We start from the raw sequence: 15,000 nt of genomic DNA, 5'->3' as shown, positions 1-15,000 counted from the left end.
CCTCCTGTCCTCCCCTCCTCCTCCCCTCCTGTCCTCCTGCCCTCCCCTCCTGCCCTCCCCTCCTGTCCTCCCCTCCTGTCCTCCCCTTCTGCCCTCCCCTCCTCCTCCCCTCCTGTCCTCCCCTTCTGCCCTCCCCTCCTCCTCCCCTCCTGTCCTCCTCTCCTGTCCTCCCCTTCTGCCTTCCCCTCCTCCTCCCCTCCTGTCCTCCCCTCCTGTCCTCCTGCCCTCCCCTCCTGCCCTCCCCTCCTGTCCTCCTGTCTTCCTGCCCTCCCCTCCTGCCCTCCCCTCCTGTCTTCCTGCCCTCCCCTCCTGTCCTCCCCTCCTGTCCTCCCCTCCTGTCTTCCTGCCCTCCCCTCCTCCCCTCCTGTCCTCCCCTCCTGCCCTCCCCTCCTGTCTTCCTGCCCTCCCCTTCTGCCCTCCCCTCCTGTCCTCCCCTCCTCCTCCCCTCCTGTCCTCCCCTCCTCCCCTCCTGTCCTCCCCTCCTGTCCTCCCCTCCTGCCCTCCCCTCCTGCCCTCCTGTCTTCCTTCCCTCCCCTCCTGCCCTCCCCTCCTGTCCTCCTGTCTTCCTGCCCTCCCCTCCTGCCCTCCCCTCTTGTCCTCCTGTCCTCCCCTCCTGCCCTCCCCTCCTGTCCTCCCCTTCTGTCCTCCCCTCCTGTCCTCCCCTTCTGCCCTCCCCTCCTCCTCCCCTCCTGTCCTCCCCTTCTGCCCTCCCCTCCTCCTCCCCTCCTGTCCTCCTCTCCTGTCCTCCCTTCTGCCTTCCCCTCCTCCTCCCCTCCTGTCCTCCCCTCCTGTCCTCCTGCCCTCCCCTCCTGCCCTCCCCTCCTGTCCTCCTGTCTTCCTGCCCTCCCCTCCTGCCCTCCCCTCCTGTCTTCCTGCCCTCCCCTCCTGTCCTCCCCTCCTGTCCTCCCCTCCTGTCTTCCTGCCCTCCCCTCCTCCCCTCCTGTCCTCCCCTCCTGCCCTCCCCTCCTGTCTTCCTGCCCTCCCCTTCTGCCCTCCCCTCCTGTCCTCCCCTCCTCCTCCCCTCCTGTCCTCCCCTCCTCCCCTCCTGTCCTCCCCTCCTGCCCTCCCCTCCTGTCCTCCTGTCTTCCTGCCCTCCCCTCCTGTCCTCCCCTCCTGCCCTCCCCTCCTGCCCTCCTGTCTTCCTGCCCTCCCCTCCTGCCCTCCCCTCCTGTCCTCCTGTCTTCCTGCCCTCCCCTCCTGTCCTCCCCTCCTGCCCTCCCCTCCTGTCTTCCTGCCCTCCCCTCCTGCCCTCCCCTCCTGTCCTCCCCTCCTTCCCTCCCCTCCTGTCCTCCCCTCCTGTCTTCCTGCCCTCCCCTCCTGCCCTCCCCTCCTGTCCTCCCCTCCTGTCTTCCTGCCCTCCCCTCCTCCCCTCCTGTCCTCCCCTCCTGCCCTCCCCTCCTGTCTTCCTGCCCTCCCCTTCTGCCCTCCCCTCCTGTCCTCCCCTCCTCCTCCCCTCCTGTCCTCCCCTCCTCCCCTCCTGTCCTCCCCTCCTGTCCTCCCCTCCTGCCCTCCCCTCCTGTCCTCCTGTCTTCCTGCCCTCCCCTCCTCCCCTCCTGCCCTCCCCTCCTGTCCTCCTGTCTTCCTGCCCTCCCCTCCTGCCCTCCCCTCTTGTCCTCCTGTCCTCCCCTCCTGTCCTCCCCTCCTGCCCTCCCCTCCTGCCCTCCCCTCCTGTCCTCCTGTCTTCCTGCCCTCCCCTCCTGCCCTCCCCTCCTGTCCTCCCCTCCTGCCCTCCCCTCCTGTCTTCCTGCCCTCCCCTCCTGCCCTCCCCTCCTGTCCTCCTGTCTTCCTGCCCTCCCCTCCTGCCCTCCCCTCCTGTCCTCCTGTCTTCCTGCCCTCCCCTCCTGCCCTCCCCTCCTGTCCTCCCCTCCTGCCCTCCCCTCCTGTCTTCCTGCCCTCCCCTCCTGCCCTCCCCTCCTGTCCTCCTGTCTTCCTGCCCTCCCCTCCTGCCCTCCCCTCCTCCCCTCCTGTCCTCCCCTCCTGCCCTCCCCTCCTCCCCTCCTGTCCTCCCCTCCCCTCCTGTCCTCCTGTCCTGGCTCTTCTGCTGTCAGCACCTTTAACACAGGATGAACCTCATGAATTCGTTTTGTTGCCAAGCTGAAGGATGAAAGACAGTACAAAGCGTAGAATAAGAAACAGACGTCTGCTGTGACTGTTGTTCTCTCTAATGCTGCGTCTCCAGGATGACGTGTCCATCGAAGCACTCAGAGGGTTGGACGTTGTTTGTTTCTGTCAGTCTTCAGCATTTAGGACGACGCGTTTGATTCGTTCGGTTTCCTCTTCACACATTCAAGGCGCCAGTGAAAGCTCGTGGGGTCCTCTGCAGCGGAGGACGCCGCCCGGCCGTCTGTGACGGCGATCATTAATGTGCGTATGTACTTTGTGTGTTATTTTGTGTGTACTGGCTGCTGTCAGGTTTTTCCTGGTTAAAATAAATCAGGTAAAAGTTTTACTGTAATTTGGCATCCTGCTGATGTTACAGCGATGCTGTGCAGCACACCCCGAGGCCTGAACGCTGCTACGAGTTTGGGGGAAAAATATTCCTGCTTCTCTGAAAACATCAAAATCAATCTGAGCAGCGAAGCTACCAAAGAGCAGCTTAATATTTACACTTCCACATGATCACCTGCTGTTTCACGATGAATATAAAAACTGCAGATCAGTGTTAGTTCATAAACCGGGTTTGATAAGTGATTAAATTGTGTCCTTTAATCAAATTAAGACGAGCTGCTGATGTAAAAGCTCTCACATATTTGTGAATGAGTTTCATTTAAAAGCTCTTATTGTTGTTTTAAAATGCTACAGTCTTTGTGGTCTTTGCGTCTGCGGTCGGCTCCAGTGCGCTCGAGTTATTTTGAAACGATTACGGAGGAAACTGTTAAGAAATGAGTCATGGCAAAAATTCAGGTGGGTGCTGCGCTGCGGTCTGCACACTTACACCTGAAGGAAAACCAACGTGATGAGCTCAGTGTGACAGTTTCATGCAACTCATTGATTTATAAGAATATGAGCTGAACTCATCCTGAAACAGTCCTTTCATAATGTTTGGATTTAAGACAAAACAGACGAATAATTAAAAAAGATTTTAAAAAAACTTCTGAAAACATTTTTCAAAGATGAATTAATTAGAAGCTAAATTACAAAAGGATTCATTTAAATATTTAACACGATGCTCATATTTAGGTTTGAATTTCAGTTTGTTTCTGTGTTTAAATTATTACATATAATAAATGTAATAATATAATTATAAAAGCACAAACTGAATCACATTAAAGACGAAACGACTCCATAAATCTAATCAGATGCAGAAAAAAGGTCATTTTGTAAATGAAGAACAGATTTTTATTGGTTAAACCTGGACGTTTGTTTTGGTTGGATGGTTGTGAGAGGACGCCGCTCGCGTGCGCTGCTCTGGATTTAATCAAAGCGTCAGTTTTACAGCAGCTCAGTGAACGCGGCGCCGTCCTCTGCACTTTATTTAAAGATCAATAACAGCTGGATGACGGCTCGTTAAACGTGTGGTGGATTTGAACTGAAACCTGGATAATGTTGTTAGAAATGCGAGCGAGGTGACACGAGCGCGTGAACGGGCCGCTGAGGCCGCGGCTCGTTAAATCAGCAGCTCGTTATCTGCGTGTGAAGAAGAGCAGGCGGGTTAATAAAACTAGGCTTTAATGATACGTGAGGATTACAAACATCTGATCAACATAGAAAAACTGTCTCAAATTCAACCTTCCTGTTAACAAATCAGTCTGCCCCGCCCCCCGGGGGCCGCGCAGACCCGTGGAGGCGCTCTACACGTTCGCCGTGCCTCTGCTGTGCTCGTGTGGCTCCAACTGGCTCTGGCAGCGCAGCCGGCGGTCTCGGGCCGCCGTCTGCAGTAATCCGTTTAACGACGAGGCGCCGCTGTGCAGGGGCCCCGGGGGGCCGTAGGCGGAGTATCCGGGGATGAAGGGGGAGGCGTAATAGAAGTGTCGGGGCAAGGCGGGGCCGTGGGGGAACGGGGTCCGTTGCTGTCCCGCCCCCACGCTCTGTGCAGAGTCACTACATCCTTTGCTTTTGTCCGAAGACGTGGCGATCTCAGCCAGCGACCAGAGTTTGGGTTTGGGGGCCACGTTCGGCCCCTGGGTGGTGCCGCAGGGGCGCTCCTTAGACCGCGGGCTCGGCGTGCGCGTCCCCTCCAGCACTCTGAGCGAGACGCTCAGAGTGGGGGCGCTCCGAGGAGGGTCCGCCGACATGTCCACGGGTCTCCGGTCCACGGGGGAATCCTTAAAGTCCAGCTCGTCGAATCCTCGATCGGCGTCGCTGCCGCCGTCCTCTCTGAACGCCAAACTGCGGGAGTCTGGGGGGGGAGGTGGGACAGGCCAGGTCAGACCAAACACACATCAGGGTTCAGCGTGCAGGGTTATGAGTTTGATTCAAACACACACAAACAAAATGCACTGCATATTAGACCCCGCCCCCTCACATCTGCCTTATGGTCACAGTTTCCGCAGCCCAAACAAAATCAGCAGCCAATCAGCAGCTGCTCTCACGACCAATAAATCGACTTTAAAGAAGAAAGAAAAGAGTTCAGCCTGAAAGTGTTTGATTCGTCCAGATCAATGACATCATCAGTGAGAAATAATCAATCAGAAGAACGCCGCCGCCGACCGTCTCCACGCTTCAGCATCATTAAACGCACTCAGCTCCCAACATCTTCTCCCGCTTCTCTCGCCGTGCGCCTGCCGCTCTTCACTTTTTAAAAAACGGGTCCAGAACATTCTTTGATTTTAACCGATGATCTGATGAAATGATGAAAATCTGAAGCTGATCAATAATCTGATCTATGAACAAACAGGAGCAGTAACAACGACAGACCTGATCAGGACGAGCCGCTCGCTCTGCTCACACTCAGAACTAAAACCAACCTCATGAAACTGTTTCCACTGCAGCCGCTGCGATGATGTCATCACCTACAAGAACGGACGGAGAGGAGCGCCGGCAAACGTCTCCGGGTTCCCGACGCGTGTCACGTGCAGGTCATTTTAAAACCCATCAATTAATCGATCAATCAATGGATGGACCCCTCCCCCCTCACTCACCAGCTTCACGCTTCGGCTCCGTCTCCTCGCTGCTCGCCTTCAGTGGCTCCTCGTCCTCTTCGTTGCGTTCCAGGTCGATGTTGTCCTCCTCTTCCTCGTCCTCGCTCCTGTTCCGTGGCGTCCACGTCATCTTGTTCTCCTTCTTCAGCCGGCGCCGGGCGTTGGCGAACCAGGTGGACACCTGCGTCAGGGTCATCTTCGTGATGATGGCCAGCATGATCTTCTCGCCCTTGGTGGGGTACGGGTTCTTCCGGTGCTCGCTAAGCCAGGCCTTCAGCGTGGCCGTGGCATCCCGTGTGGCGTTCTTCCTGTAGGCGGGGTCTCCATACGGATATGGGCCCAGCGCCCCAAACGGGTGGTAGTCCAAGGACCCGGAGATGCCCGAGGACGGGTCGTAACCCGGACTCTGAAACAGAAACCATCATGTTAGTGGTCAGCTCGAGTTCCCACGCAGTTTAACCCGAGGGTCACATGACCACACGGCTTCAAACTACAGACCCAAACACAGAAGGAGGAAAGACCTCGCTCAGTTTAATCCACCTGAAAAATCTCACAGCCTCACAGAAATGTACAATGTTCCTCCTTCAATTTAAAATACATTTAAAAAAATAATTTAAAAAAATGAATTAAAGAATAAGTAAAAATATATATAAAAATAAAAATGTAAAAACAAAAATAAGTTAAAAAAACCATTAAAAATAATTTACAATTTTTTTTAAATAAAATAAATTAAAGAATAATTAAAACTAAATTTAAAAATTTAATTAATAAATATAAATAATAATTAATTCAAAAATAAAAGACAAATAATTAAAAATTATTTTTATCTTATAAATAAGATTTTTAAAAAGATAAAAAAACAGATTAAAAATGAATTTTAAATAAATGTAATAATAAATTCAAAAATCATTGAAAATAAATGAGAAAAATAACTTTTTGAAGAGCAGATATTTTCATTGTACGGACCGGAACCAGACCCGGACCCGAGACCTGGCCGTCTCCGCGCGCACTCACCACATAGGAGCTGAGCGCCGCGGCGGCGCGCGGCTCCCCTCCGTAGGGCAGCTGGGGGCCGAAGCCGGGGGAGGTCGCCGGTCCGGAGTACGGAGCGAAGGCGGAGCCGGACGCGGAGCGGCCGAGCTCCTCGGAGCGCGCTCCCAGGAGGAGGCCGGAGCCGAAGGAGGAGTGCAGAGCCAGAGGCGCGTGGGGCTGGAACAGGAAGCCCTGAGGGTACGACATGACTTTTACGCGCGGGAGAAGTCGCGTCGGAGCGCGGGACGGAGGAGGGAAAAGCGGGCGGAGAGGAGCGGGAGTTCCAGGAGCATCGCAGGAGGCTCGCGGCGGCACTTTGTCCGCTCCGGCTCTGCGCACCCGATCTGCGCCGAACCCGCAGACAGACTGAGCGGAGAGGAGGCTCAGCTCCACCTCCGCACGCTCACACCTCCTCCTGCTCGCTCTCTCCTCTCCCCTCAGCCCGCGCGCACTCTGCGAGCAGGTGGAACTAACGCGACCCTACAAAATAAAAGCACCAGGATAATAAGGCTTCACGTTCCTCACACCTGCAGAGTTTCTGACTGTTTGTGCACGAAACACGTCATCAAAGTGCGCCGTGGACCAACATGTAGTTTATGAAATATTCCAAATGATTCGTGACAAACAAATATTACTCCACTCTTTAGCTCCTTTGGTTTGACTTAGCCAATAAAAACTTTGGGTTTAGGTTTAGCCAATAAAAATGCTTGGTTAGGTTCTTGGTTTAAATAAACTCCCAGCAGGACACAAACATGAGTTGATGTGTGTTCGGAGCTCAGAGGGTTTAAACCTGCATTACACCTGCCGGCCACCAGATGGCGATAGCAGTGGTTTCAAAGTGACTGTAGCTTTGCAGAGGTTTCTCATGTGACGTCACGCACACATTGGATTGGACGTGATACGACCTGCATTCACTTTGGTTGTTAGCAGGTTGCTGCGTTCACTTGTAGCTTGCACTGAAGACGACGATACGTCTGCAAACGCTCAACAAGAGCTCGCTGAGTGGGATTAAAACTTGAAAATGTGAGCTCCAAACAGGAAATAGAAATAATTCACCCTCAGAGTTCAGAGTTGAACGACTTTTGCTTTAAAGGCAAATGATTATAATTTCATTTTTAGTAGTTGGCAGGTGTTTGCAGACAAGTTGGCATCTTCCATACAAACTATAGCAAAGAGAGGTTATCCTGCTGTGTTTCAGGAGGAAGGATTATGCTCATTGGCTAAAACATGTGATTAGCTGGTCATTAGCCAATGAGTGCGCGGTTCAACAGCTCTGGTTAAAAAAAAAAACGCTCATGCTGAGGTTTTGAAACGTAAGTAGATGACGTATCAGATGCTACATCACAATTAACAGCCACAGGGGTCAGTAGGAACAACTTTAACTTCTACACAGAGGAAAAATCATCAGAGGGGCGGGGTTTGAGTGTAAAAGTTACATTCCTTCATTCATTTTCAGTTTAATTGATTACTTCCTGTGGAAATGTCATCAGTTCTAATTGTGTGACTTAAGAAGCGTTCAGGACGTGATGTCACTTCAGGTGTTCGGGATTCCACTGATGCGTAACAGGTGACAGTGTGAGCAGGACAGATGCCGTGACAGGCAGTACAATCCGGTGAAACATCAAACCAGGCCGTCCCGCTCTCGCGTATTTTAGCGTTCTCTGCTGAACAGTGTTGAATTATGAACTTGGTGGCGATCAATCTGCGGACTGATTGGTGTGCGTGTGGGAGAGCGTGGACAGCTGTGGCTGATGCTGAGTGTCCTGAGAGCAGCTCAGTGAACTTTGAGGATCTAAGCCCACACCGCCTCCGCCTAATCTGATTAGTGGGGACTATAATTAGCAGAGTGCCAGCAAGGAGAATACTTCCCGCGTCAGTGGAAGTCCGGTCGCTGCTTTTCGGTGAAACCAGCTGAAGTCCATCTCTAATGGCCACGTCCACGGATTTTCAGAACGAGGCTGCAGGAATTTCCACGTTTGCAGGTAGGAGCACAGCGAGGAAGCCGAGTTCGGTGCATTAACTGCTGTTGATCCCAACACTCCACAGGCCATTTCAGGAGGCACGCCGTCACAGGTTCTCTCTCACAAACGTCATCCTGTTTGGAAATCATACTTTGAGATGTAAACAATAGTTACTACTACGAATATTGATTTGCTGCAGTGAATCCTGGGTAAAGTGAGCAGCCTCTCTCCGGCTGCACTGAGGGGGAAACAATGCGAGTCGGCTGATCCTCTGCAGAGGCTAAGCAGTTTAACAGAGACGTTTTCATGCTTTTTTAAGCATCTTTCATTAAAGCCCTCTGCACCAGCTGAGGTGCGCGCCTCTCCTCCTCCGCCTCCTCCTCGGGTGCTGATGATGCTCAGGAGGGCGAGCCCACCGAGGGCTTCCTGCTGGATGGAGTAATGACTCGGAAAAGCTCTTTCATCATCTCCACGGCGAGCCCCCCAGCAGGCCCGCCCCTGGAATGACACTGTTCTGCTGTTTTATCATATCAAAAAGTTATGTTCACAATTTGCACGAACAAAGTCGAACACTGAGGGAAGTGTGGCGGCGGCGTTTCCCCCGTATTCTCAGTGGCACGACTCTTTTGTGAAGATTTTCACATGAAAGGAGCGCTCGTTTGTTTCCTCCAGCAGCTCCCGAATGAGCTCAGCCCGCAGGGCAGATGTCCAGAGGTTACTTAAAGACTGTGTGTTTAATTAATTGGAAAACACTCGTTTTTAATAGTTATTATTCAAGTATGAAATGCAATCCTTGTAATCTGTGTGCACACATAATTAGCACCCATGAGATTTCAGCATGCAGTGCTTCAGAGAGGAGACGGTCACATCAAACCGGTGCACATCCTCATTCAATGGTTGTTTACACGCTGATCAATGAGCACTGTAATCAGATGAGAGGCAGAATTTAAGAGTGCAGCGGCAAGTCCATCGGCAGGAAATCAGTCTGCACTCAGGTCTGATCCTCTCACGGCTGTCTGACGATGTGCTGGATATCCGGGCTCAGACCGAAGCTGTTTGCATTACAGAAAACCTCTACAAACCAGGTGTGAGGGGACAGGTATGAGGGGGGACAGGTGTGACAGAGGACAGGTGTGAGGGAGGACAGGTGTGAAAGAGAACAGGAGTGAGGGGACAGGTGTGAGAGAGGACAGGTGTGAAAGAGAACCGGAGTGAGGGGACAGGTGTGAGAGAGGACAGGTGTGAGGGTACAGGTGTGAGAGAGGACAGGTGTGAGGGGATAGGTGTGACGGGGGACAGGTGTGAGAGGACAGGTGTGAAAGAGAACAGGTGTGAGAGAGGACAGAGCTGAGTGGGGACAGGTGTGAGAGGACAGGTGTGAGTGGGGACAGGGTTAGGGGACGGTGTGAGTGGGGACAGGTGTGAGAGGACAGGTGTGAGGAGACACAGGTGTGAAAGAGAACAGGTGTGAGAGAGGACAGGTGTGAGGGAGGACAGGTGTGAGGGGACAGGTGTGAGAGAGGACAGGTGTGAGAGAGGACAGGTGTGAGAGAGGACAGGTGTGAGTGGGGACAGGGTTAGGGGACGGTGTGAGTGGGGACAGGTGTGAGAGGACAGGTGTGAGGAGACACAGGTGTGAAAGAGAACAGGTGTGAGAGAGGACAGGTGTGAGGGAGGACAGGTGTGAGGGGACAGGTGTGAGAGAGGACAGGTGTGAGGAGAGATAGGTGTGAAAGAGAACAGGTGTGAGAGAGAACAGGTGTGAGGGAGGACAGGTGTGAAGGTACAGGTGTGAGAGAGGACAGGTGTGAGTGGGGACAGGTGTGAGAGGAAAGGGGTGAGGGGAGACAGGTGTGAAAGAGAACAGGTGTGAGGGGACAGGTGTGAGGGGGGACACGCGCGAGGGGGGACAGGTGTGAGGGGGCACAGGTGTGAAATAGAACAGGTGTGACAGGACAGGTGTGAAAGAGAACAGGTGTGAGAGGACAGGTGTGATGGGGGACAGGTCTGAGAGGATAGATGTGAGAAGGGCAGGTCTGATAGGGAACAGGTGTGAGAGGACAGGTGTGAGAGAGAACACGTGTGAGAGGGGACAGGTTTGAAAAAGAACAGGTGTGAGAGGGGACAGGTCTGAGAGGGGACAGGTGTGAGGGGGGAAAGGTCTGAGAGGGTACAGGTGTGAGAGGAACGGTGTGAGTGGGGACAGGTGTGAGGGGACAGGTGTGAGGGGGAAAGGTGAGAGAGGGGACAGGTGTGAGAGAGGACAGGTGTGAGGGGACAGGTGTGAGAGGACAGGTGTGAGGGGGGACAGGTGTGAGGGGACAGGTGTGAGGGGGAACAGGTGTGAGAGGACAGGTGTGAGAGGACAGGTGTTAGAGGACAGGTGTGAGAGAGAACAGGTGTGAGGGGGGACAGGTCTTAGAGGGGACATGTGTAAGGGGGACAGGTGTGAGAGGACAGGTGTGAGAGAGAACAGGTGTGAGGGGACAGGTGTGAGAGGACAGGTGTGAGAGAGAACAGGTGTGAGAGAACAGGTGTGAGGGGGTACAGGTGTGAGGGGACAGGTGTGAGGGGGAACAGGTGTGAGAGGACAGGTGTGAGAGGACAGGTGTTAGAGGATAGGTGTGAGAGAGAACAGGTGTGAGAGAACAGGTGTGAGGGGACAGGTGTGAGAGGGGACAGGTGTGAGAGGACAGGTGTGAGAGAGAACAGGTGTGAGAGGACAGGTGTGAAGGGGGGACAGGTCTGAGGGGGGACAGGTGTGAGAGGACAGCTGTGAGAGAGGACAGGTGTGAGGGGACAGGTGTGAGAGGACAGGTGTGAGGGGGGACAGGTGTGAGAGGTCAGTGTAAGAGAGAACAGGTGTGAGAGGACAGGTGTAAGGGGGGACAGGTGTGAGGGAGGACAGGTGTGAGGGGGGACAGGTGTGAGAGGACAGGTGTGAGAGGGGACAGGTGTGAGAGGACAGGTGTGAAAGAGAACAGGTGTGAGAGAGGACAGAGCTTAGTGGGGACAGGTGTGAGAGGACAGGTGTGAGGGGGGACATGTGTGAGAGGACAGGAGTGAGAGAGGACAGGTGTGAGGGGACAGGTGTGGGAGGACAGGTGTGAGGGGGGACAGGTGTGAGAGGTCAGTGTGAGAGAGAACAGGTGTGAGAGGACAGGTGTGAGGGGGGACAGGTGTGAGGGAAGACAGGTGTCAGGGGGGACAGGTCTTAGAGGGGACATGTGTGAGGGGGGACAGGTGTGAGAGGACAGGTGTGAAAGAGAACAGGTGTGAGAGAGGACAGAGCTTAGTGGGGACAGGTGTGAGAGGACAGGTGTGAGGGGGGACATGTGTGAGAGGACAGGAGTGAGGAGACAGGTGTGAGAGGACATGTGTGAGGGGGGACATGTGTGAGTGGACAGGTGTGAGAGAGAACAGGTGTGAGGGGACAGGTGTGAGAGGGTACAGGTGTGAGGGGACAGGTGTGAAAGAGAACAGGTGTGAGGGGACAGGTGTGAGAGGGGACAGGTGTGAGGGGGGACAGGTCTTAGAGGGGACATGTGTAAGGGGGACAGGTGTGAGAGGACAGGTGTGAGAGAGAACAGGTGTGAGGGGACAGGTGTGAGAGGACAGGTGTTAGAGGACAGTTGTGAGAGAGAACAGGTGTGAGAGAACAGGTGTGAGGGGACAGGTGTGAGAGGGGACAGGTGTGAGAGGACAGGTGTGAGAGAGAACAGGTGTGAGAGGACAGGTGTGAAGGGGGGACAGGTCTGAGGGGGGACAGGTGTGAGAGGACAGCTGTGAGAGAGGACAGGTGTGAGGGGACAGGTGTGAGGGGACAGGTGTGAGGGGGGACAGGTGTGAGAGGTCAGTGTAAGAGAGAACAGGTGTGAGAGGACAGGTGTGAGGGGGGACAGGTGTGAGGGATGACAGGTGTGAGGGGGGACAGGTGTGAGAGGACAGGTGTGAGAGGGGACAGGAGTCAGGGGGGACAGGTGTGAGGGGGGACAGGTGTGAGAGGACAGGTGCGAGAGTGGACAGGTGTGAGGGGGGACAGGTCTTAGAGGGGACATGTGTAAGGGGGACATGTGTGAGAGGAGAGGTGTGAGAGAGAACAGGTGTGAGGGGACAGGTGTGAGAGGACAGGTGTTAGAGGACAGGTCTGAGAGAGAACAGGTGTGAGAGAACAGGTGTGAGGGGGTACAGGTGTGAGGGGACAGGTGTGAGGGGACAGGTGTGAGAGGGGACAGGTGTGAGAGGGGACAGGTCTTAGAGGGGACATGTGTGAGGGGGGACATGTGTGAGAGGACAGGTTTGAGAGAGAACAGGTGTGAGAGGACAGGTGTGAAGGGGGGACAGGTCTGAGGGGGGACAGGTGTGAGAGGACAGCTGTGAGAGAGGACAGGTGTGAGGGGACAGGTGTGGGAGGACAGGTGTGAGGGGGGACAGGTGTGAGAGGTCAGTGTGAGAGAGAACAGGTGTGAGAGGACAGGTGTGAGGGGGGACAGGTGTGAGGGAAGACAGGTGTCAGGGGGGACAGGTCTTAGAGGGGACATGTGCGAGGGGGGACATGTGTGAGAGGACAGGTGTGAGGAGAGAGGTGTGAGAGGACAGGTGTGAGAGGACAGGTGTGAGAGAGAACAGGTGTGAGAGGACAGGTGTGAGAGGGGACAGGTGTGAGGGGGGACAGGTCTTAGAGGGGACATGTGTGAGAGGACAGGTGTGAGAGAGAACAGGTGTGAGGGGACAGGTGTGAGGGGGTACAGGTGTGAGAGGACAGGTGTGAGAGGGGACAGGTGTGAGAGGGGACAGGTCTTAGAGGGGACATTTGTGAGAGGACAGGTGTGAGAGGACAGGTGTGAAGGGGGACAGGTGTGAGAGGACAGGTGTGAGAGAGGACAGGTGTGAGAGGGGACAGGTGTGAGAGGGGGGACAGGTGTGAGAGGACAGGTGTGAGAGAGGACAGGTGTGAGAGGGGACAGGTGTGAGAGGGGGGACAGGTCTTAGAGGGGACATGTGTGAGGGGGGACATGTGTGAGAGGACAGGTGTGAGTGGGGACAGGTGTGAAAGAGAACAGGTGTGAGAGGGGACAGGTGTGAGGGGGGACAGGTCTTAGAGGGGACATGTGTGAGGGGGACATGTGTGAGAGGACAGGTGTGAGTGGGGACAGGTGTGAAAGAGAACAGGTGTGAGAGGACAGGTGTGAAAGAGGACAGAGCTGAGTCGGGACAGGTGTGAGAGGACAGGTGTGAGAGAGGACAGGTGTGAAGGGGGGACAGGTGTGAGGGGACAGGTGTGAGGGGGAAAGCTGAGAGAGGGGACAGGTGTGAGGGGGGGACAGGTGTGAGGGGACAGGTGTGAGGGGACAGGTGTGAGGGGGGACAGGGTTAGGGGACAGGTGTGAGGGGGAAAGCTGAGAGAGGGGACAGGTGTGAGGGGAAAAGCTGAGAGAGAGGACAGGTGTGAAGGGGGGACAGGTGTGAGGGGACAGGTGTGAGGGGACAGGTGTGAGGGGGGACAGGGTTAGGGGACAGGTGTGAGGGGGAAAGCTGAGAGAGGGGACAGGTGTGAGGGGACAGGTGTGAGGGGGGACAGGGTTAGGGGACGGTGTGAGTGGGGACAGGTGTGAGAGGACAGGCCCCTCTTCTTTTTCTCGGCCTCGTAGACTTCCCCTGGTCCACGCTTCCCCTCTGAATTTGCCTGAGGTTCATAGCACGCTGATGTTACCCAGCGACATGTTTAAGAACCTGCAGCTGACCCTCGTCTCTGGACTTCTAGTCTTGGTTGGAAAAACCAAGAAAGGTCAAATTTATGCAGATCTTGGAGATCTTCCCTCGCTGTCTGCTGGAGCCTCTGTTGGACGAATGATTTCATATCATTTCTCTGATCACATCAGCATAAAACCAGCAAAACATTCTCAAACAACAGAAAATACACAGCACGAGGACGACGTCCATCTGTGACGTGTGAATGTCACCATGTAGCAAATGAGAGGCAGACAAATATCAGACACATGATGTTTGTATGTGAAACGCTCTCCATGAGCTGTCAGTCAAACAGGTAAAACATGCAGACACGTGCATTTGATCAGATCTGATCAGGATCTTGGGCGTGATTGGAAACGGCATCAGAAGCCAAGACTGCGTGCTGTGAGCTGGTTCTGTTTAAGAAACATGTGCTGCTCAGAAAGTGTGATAAAGTGTTTCACATCTTCTTTCAGGTAAAACTACAATCACGATGCAGCCGCCTCAGGAGCCTTGTCCCTCCATGACAGAACCTCCAGCCGAGAACTCGAGAGTCCACCAGAGTCCCGATGAAGCAGCTCTCTGCTGGAGCACAGACCTAGGTCACCTTCTAGAGGACGACGAGCAGGAGGAACATGATCCAGATCCACCTCAGGACCAGCCAGAGGTCCAGGAAGTAAAGCAGGGTGCAGCAGCTGATGACCAAGAGGCGGGAGGCCAGGAGCAGAAGGAGGACAGAGGTGAGAGGTCACGAACTGTTGTGTGAGGATAGCTGGACAGAAGCATCAGTTAAAACCAGGTTTAGGTTCTGAATGAACTCTGGTCATCATGTGACCACAGACGCTCGTACCTGACGCAATGCCAAAGCGCACCTGTCAGCAGAGAGAGCAGGCTGAGCAGCAGCCAGGTGAAGGTGTATCGGAGGCTCGTTTAAACGCTACTTCTTTGAGGGAACCGCGGCGTCAGCGGGCATCGTTACAGCGGGCATCGTTACAGCGCGAGTGACGGAGCACGACTGAAGGCGGAGTAAACAGAGAAGAAGCTATCGCCGAAGCTAGGAGCGCTCCTCCTAGAGGAGCTGCCTCGGACCATTGCAGCGGCGACCATCCAACGGAAACGCAGCAGAGCTGACGCTGTAATATAGCAGTGCAGCTACCTGGGACTTTGTCTCACTCTGGAAAACGTTTGCCAGCCTC

At 54.5% G+C, this 15,000-nt stretch overlaps 2 protein-coding genes across 2 annotated transcripts in view; one reads left to right on the top strand and one right to left on the bottom strand.

Annotated features, from left to right (window-relative positions):
* Positions 1–3,672: 3,672 nt before the first annotated feature.
* On the bottom strand, positions 3,673–6,619 carry irx5b (iroquois homeobox 5b). Its single transcript, XM_085411462.1, has 3 exons — positions 6,096–6,619; positions 5,082–5,487; positions 3,673–4,339 (listed from the first exon to the last, which is right to left on the bottom strand). Exons 1-3 carry the CDS (start codon positions 6,318–6,320, stop codon positions 3,792–3,794), a joined length of 1,179 nt encoding a protein of 392 aa, XP_085267588.1. The 5' UTR covers positions 6,321–6,619; the 3' UTR covers positions 3,673–3,791.
* A 1,421-nt stretch (positions 6,620–8,040) lies between these two features.
* LOC146666968 (uncharacterized) overlaps positions 8,041–15,000 on the top strand; it is a 67,312-nt gene continuing 60,352 nt past the window's right edge. The window contains exons 1-2 of the mRNA XM_085411461.1: positions 8,041–8,095; positions 14,281–14,544. Coding sequence (XP_085267587.1) covers positions 8,041–8,095; positions 14,281–14,544 — 319 coding nt within the window. The remainder of the gene's footprint in view (positions 8,096–14,280; positions 14,545–15,000) is intronic.

The sequence above is a fragment of the Rhamphochromis longiceps genome, linkage group LG7, assembly GCF_057381845.1.
Source record: "Rhamphochromis longiceps isolate RC_006_pf linkage group LG7, R_longiceps_female_GT1.1, whole genome shotgun sequence".
Lineage (NCBI taxonomy): Eukaryota > Metazoa > Chordata > Actinopteri > Cichliformes > Cichlidae > Rhamphochromis > Rhamphochromis longiceps.
The sequence above is the reverse complement of the archived record's forward strand: the minus strand, read 5'-3'. Positions and strand labels throughout refer to the sequence as shown.

Excerpts from the sequence above, each read along its gene's own strand:
- irx5b (XM_085411462.1), bottom strand. The coding sequence starts at position 6,320 with ATGTCGTACCCTCAGGGCTTCCTGTTCCAGCCCCACGCGCCTCTGGCT. Across the intron at positions 5,488-6,095 it reads CGGCGCTCAGCTCCTATGTG|AGTCCGGGTTACGACCCGTC; the intron begins GTGAGTGCGCGC and ends TTTCTGTTTCAG. Across the intron at positions 4,340-5,081 it reads GGAGCCGAAGCGTGAAGCTG|ACTCCCGCAGTTTGGCGTTC; the intron begins GTGAGTGAGGGG and ends CTCCCCCCCCAG.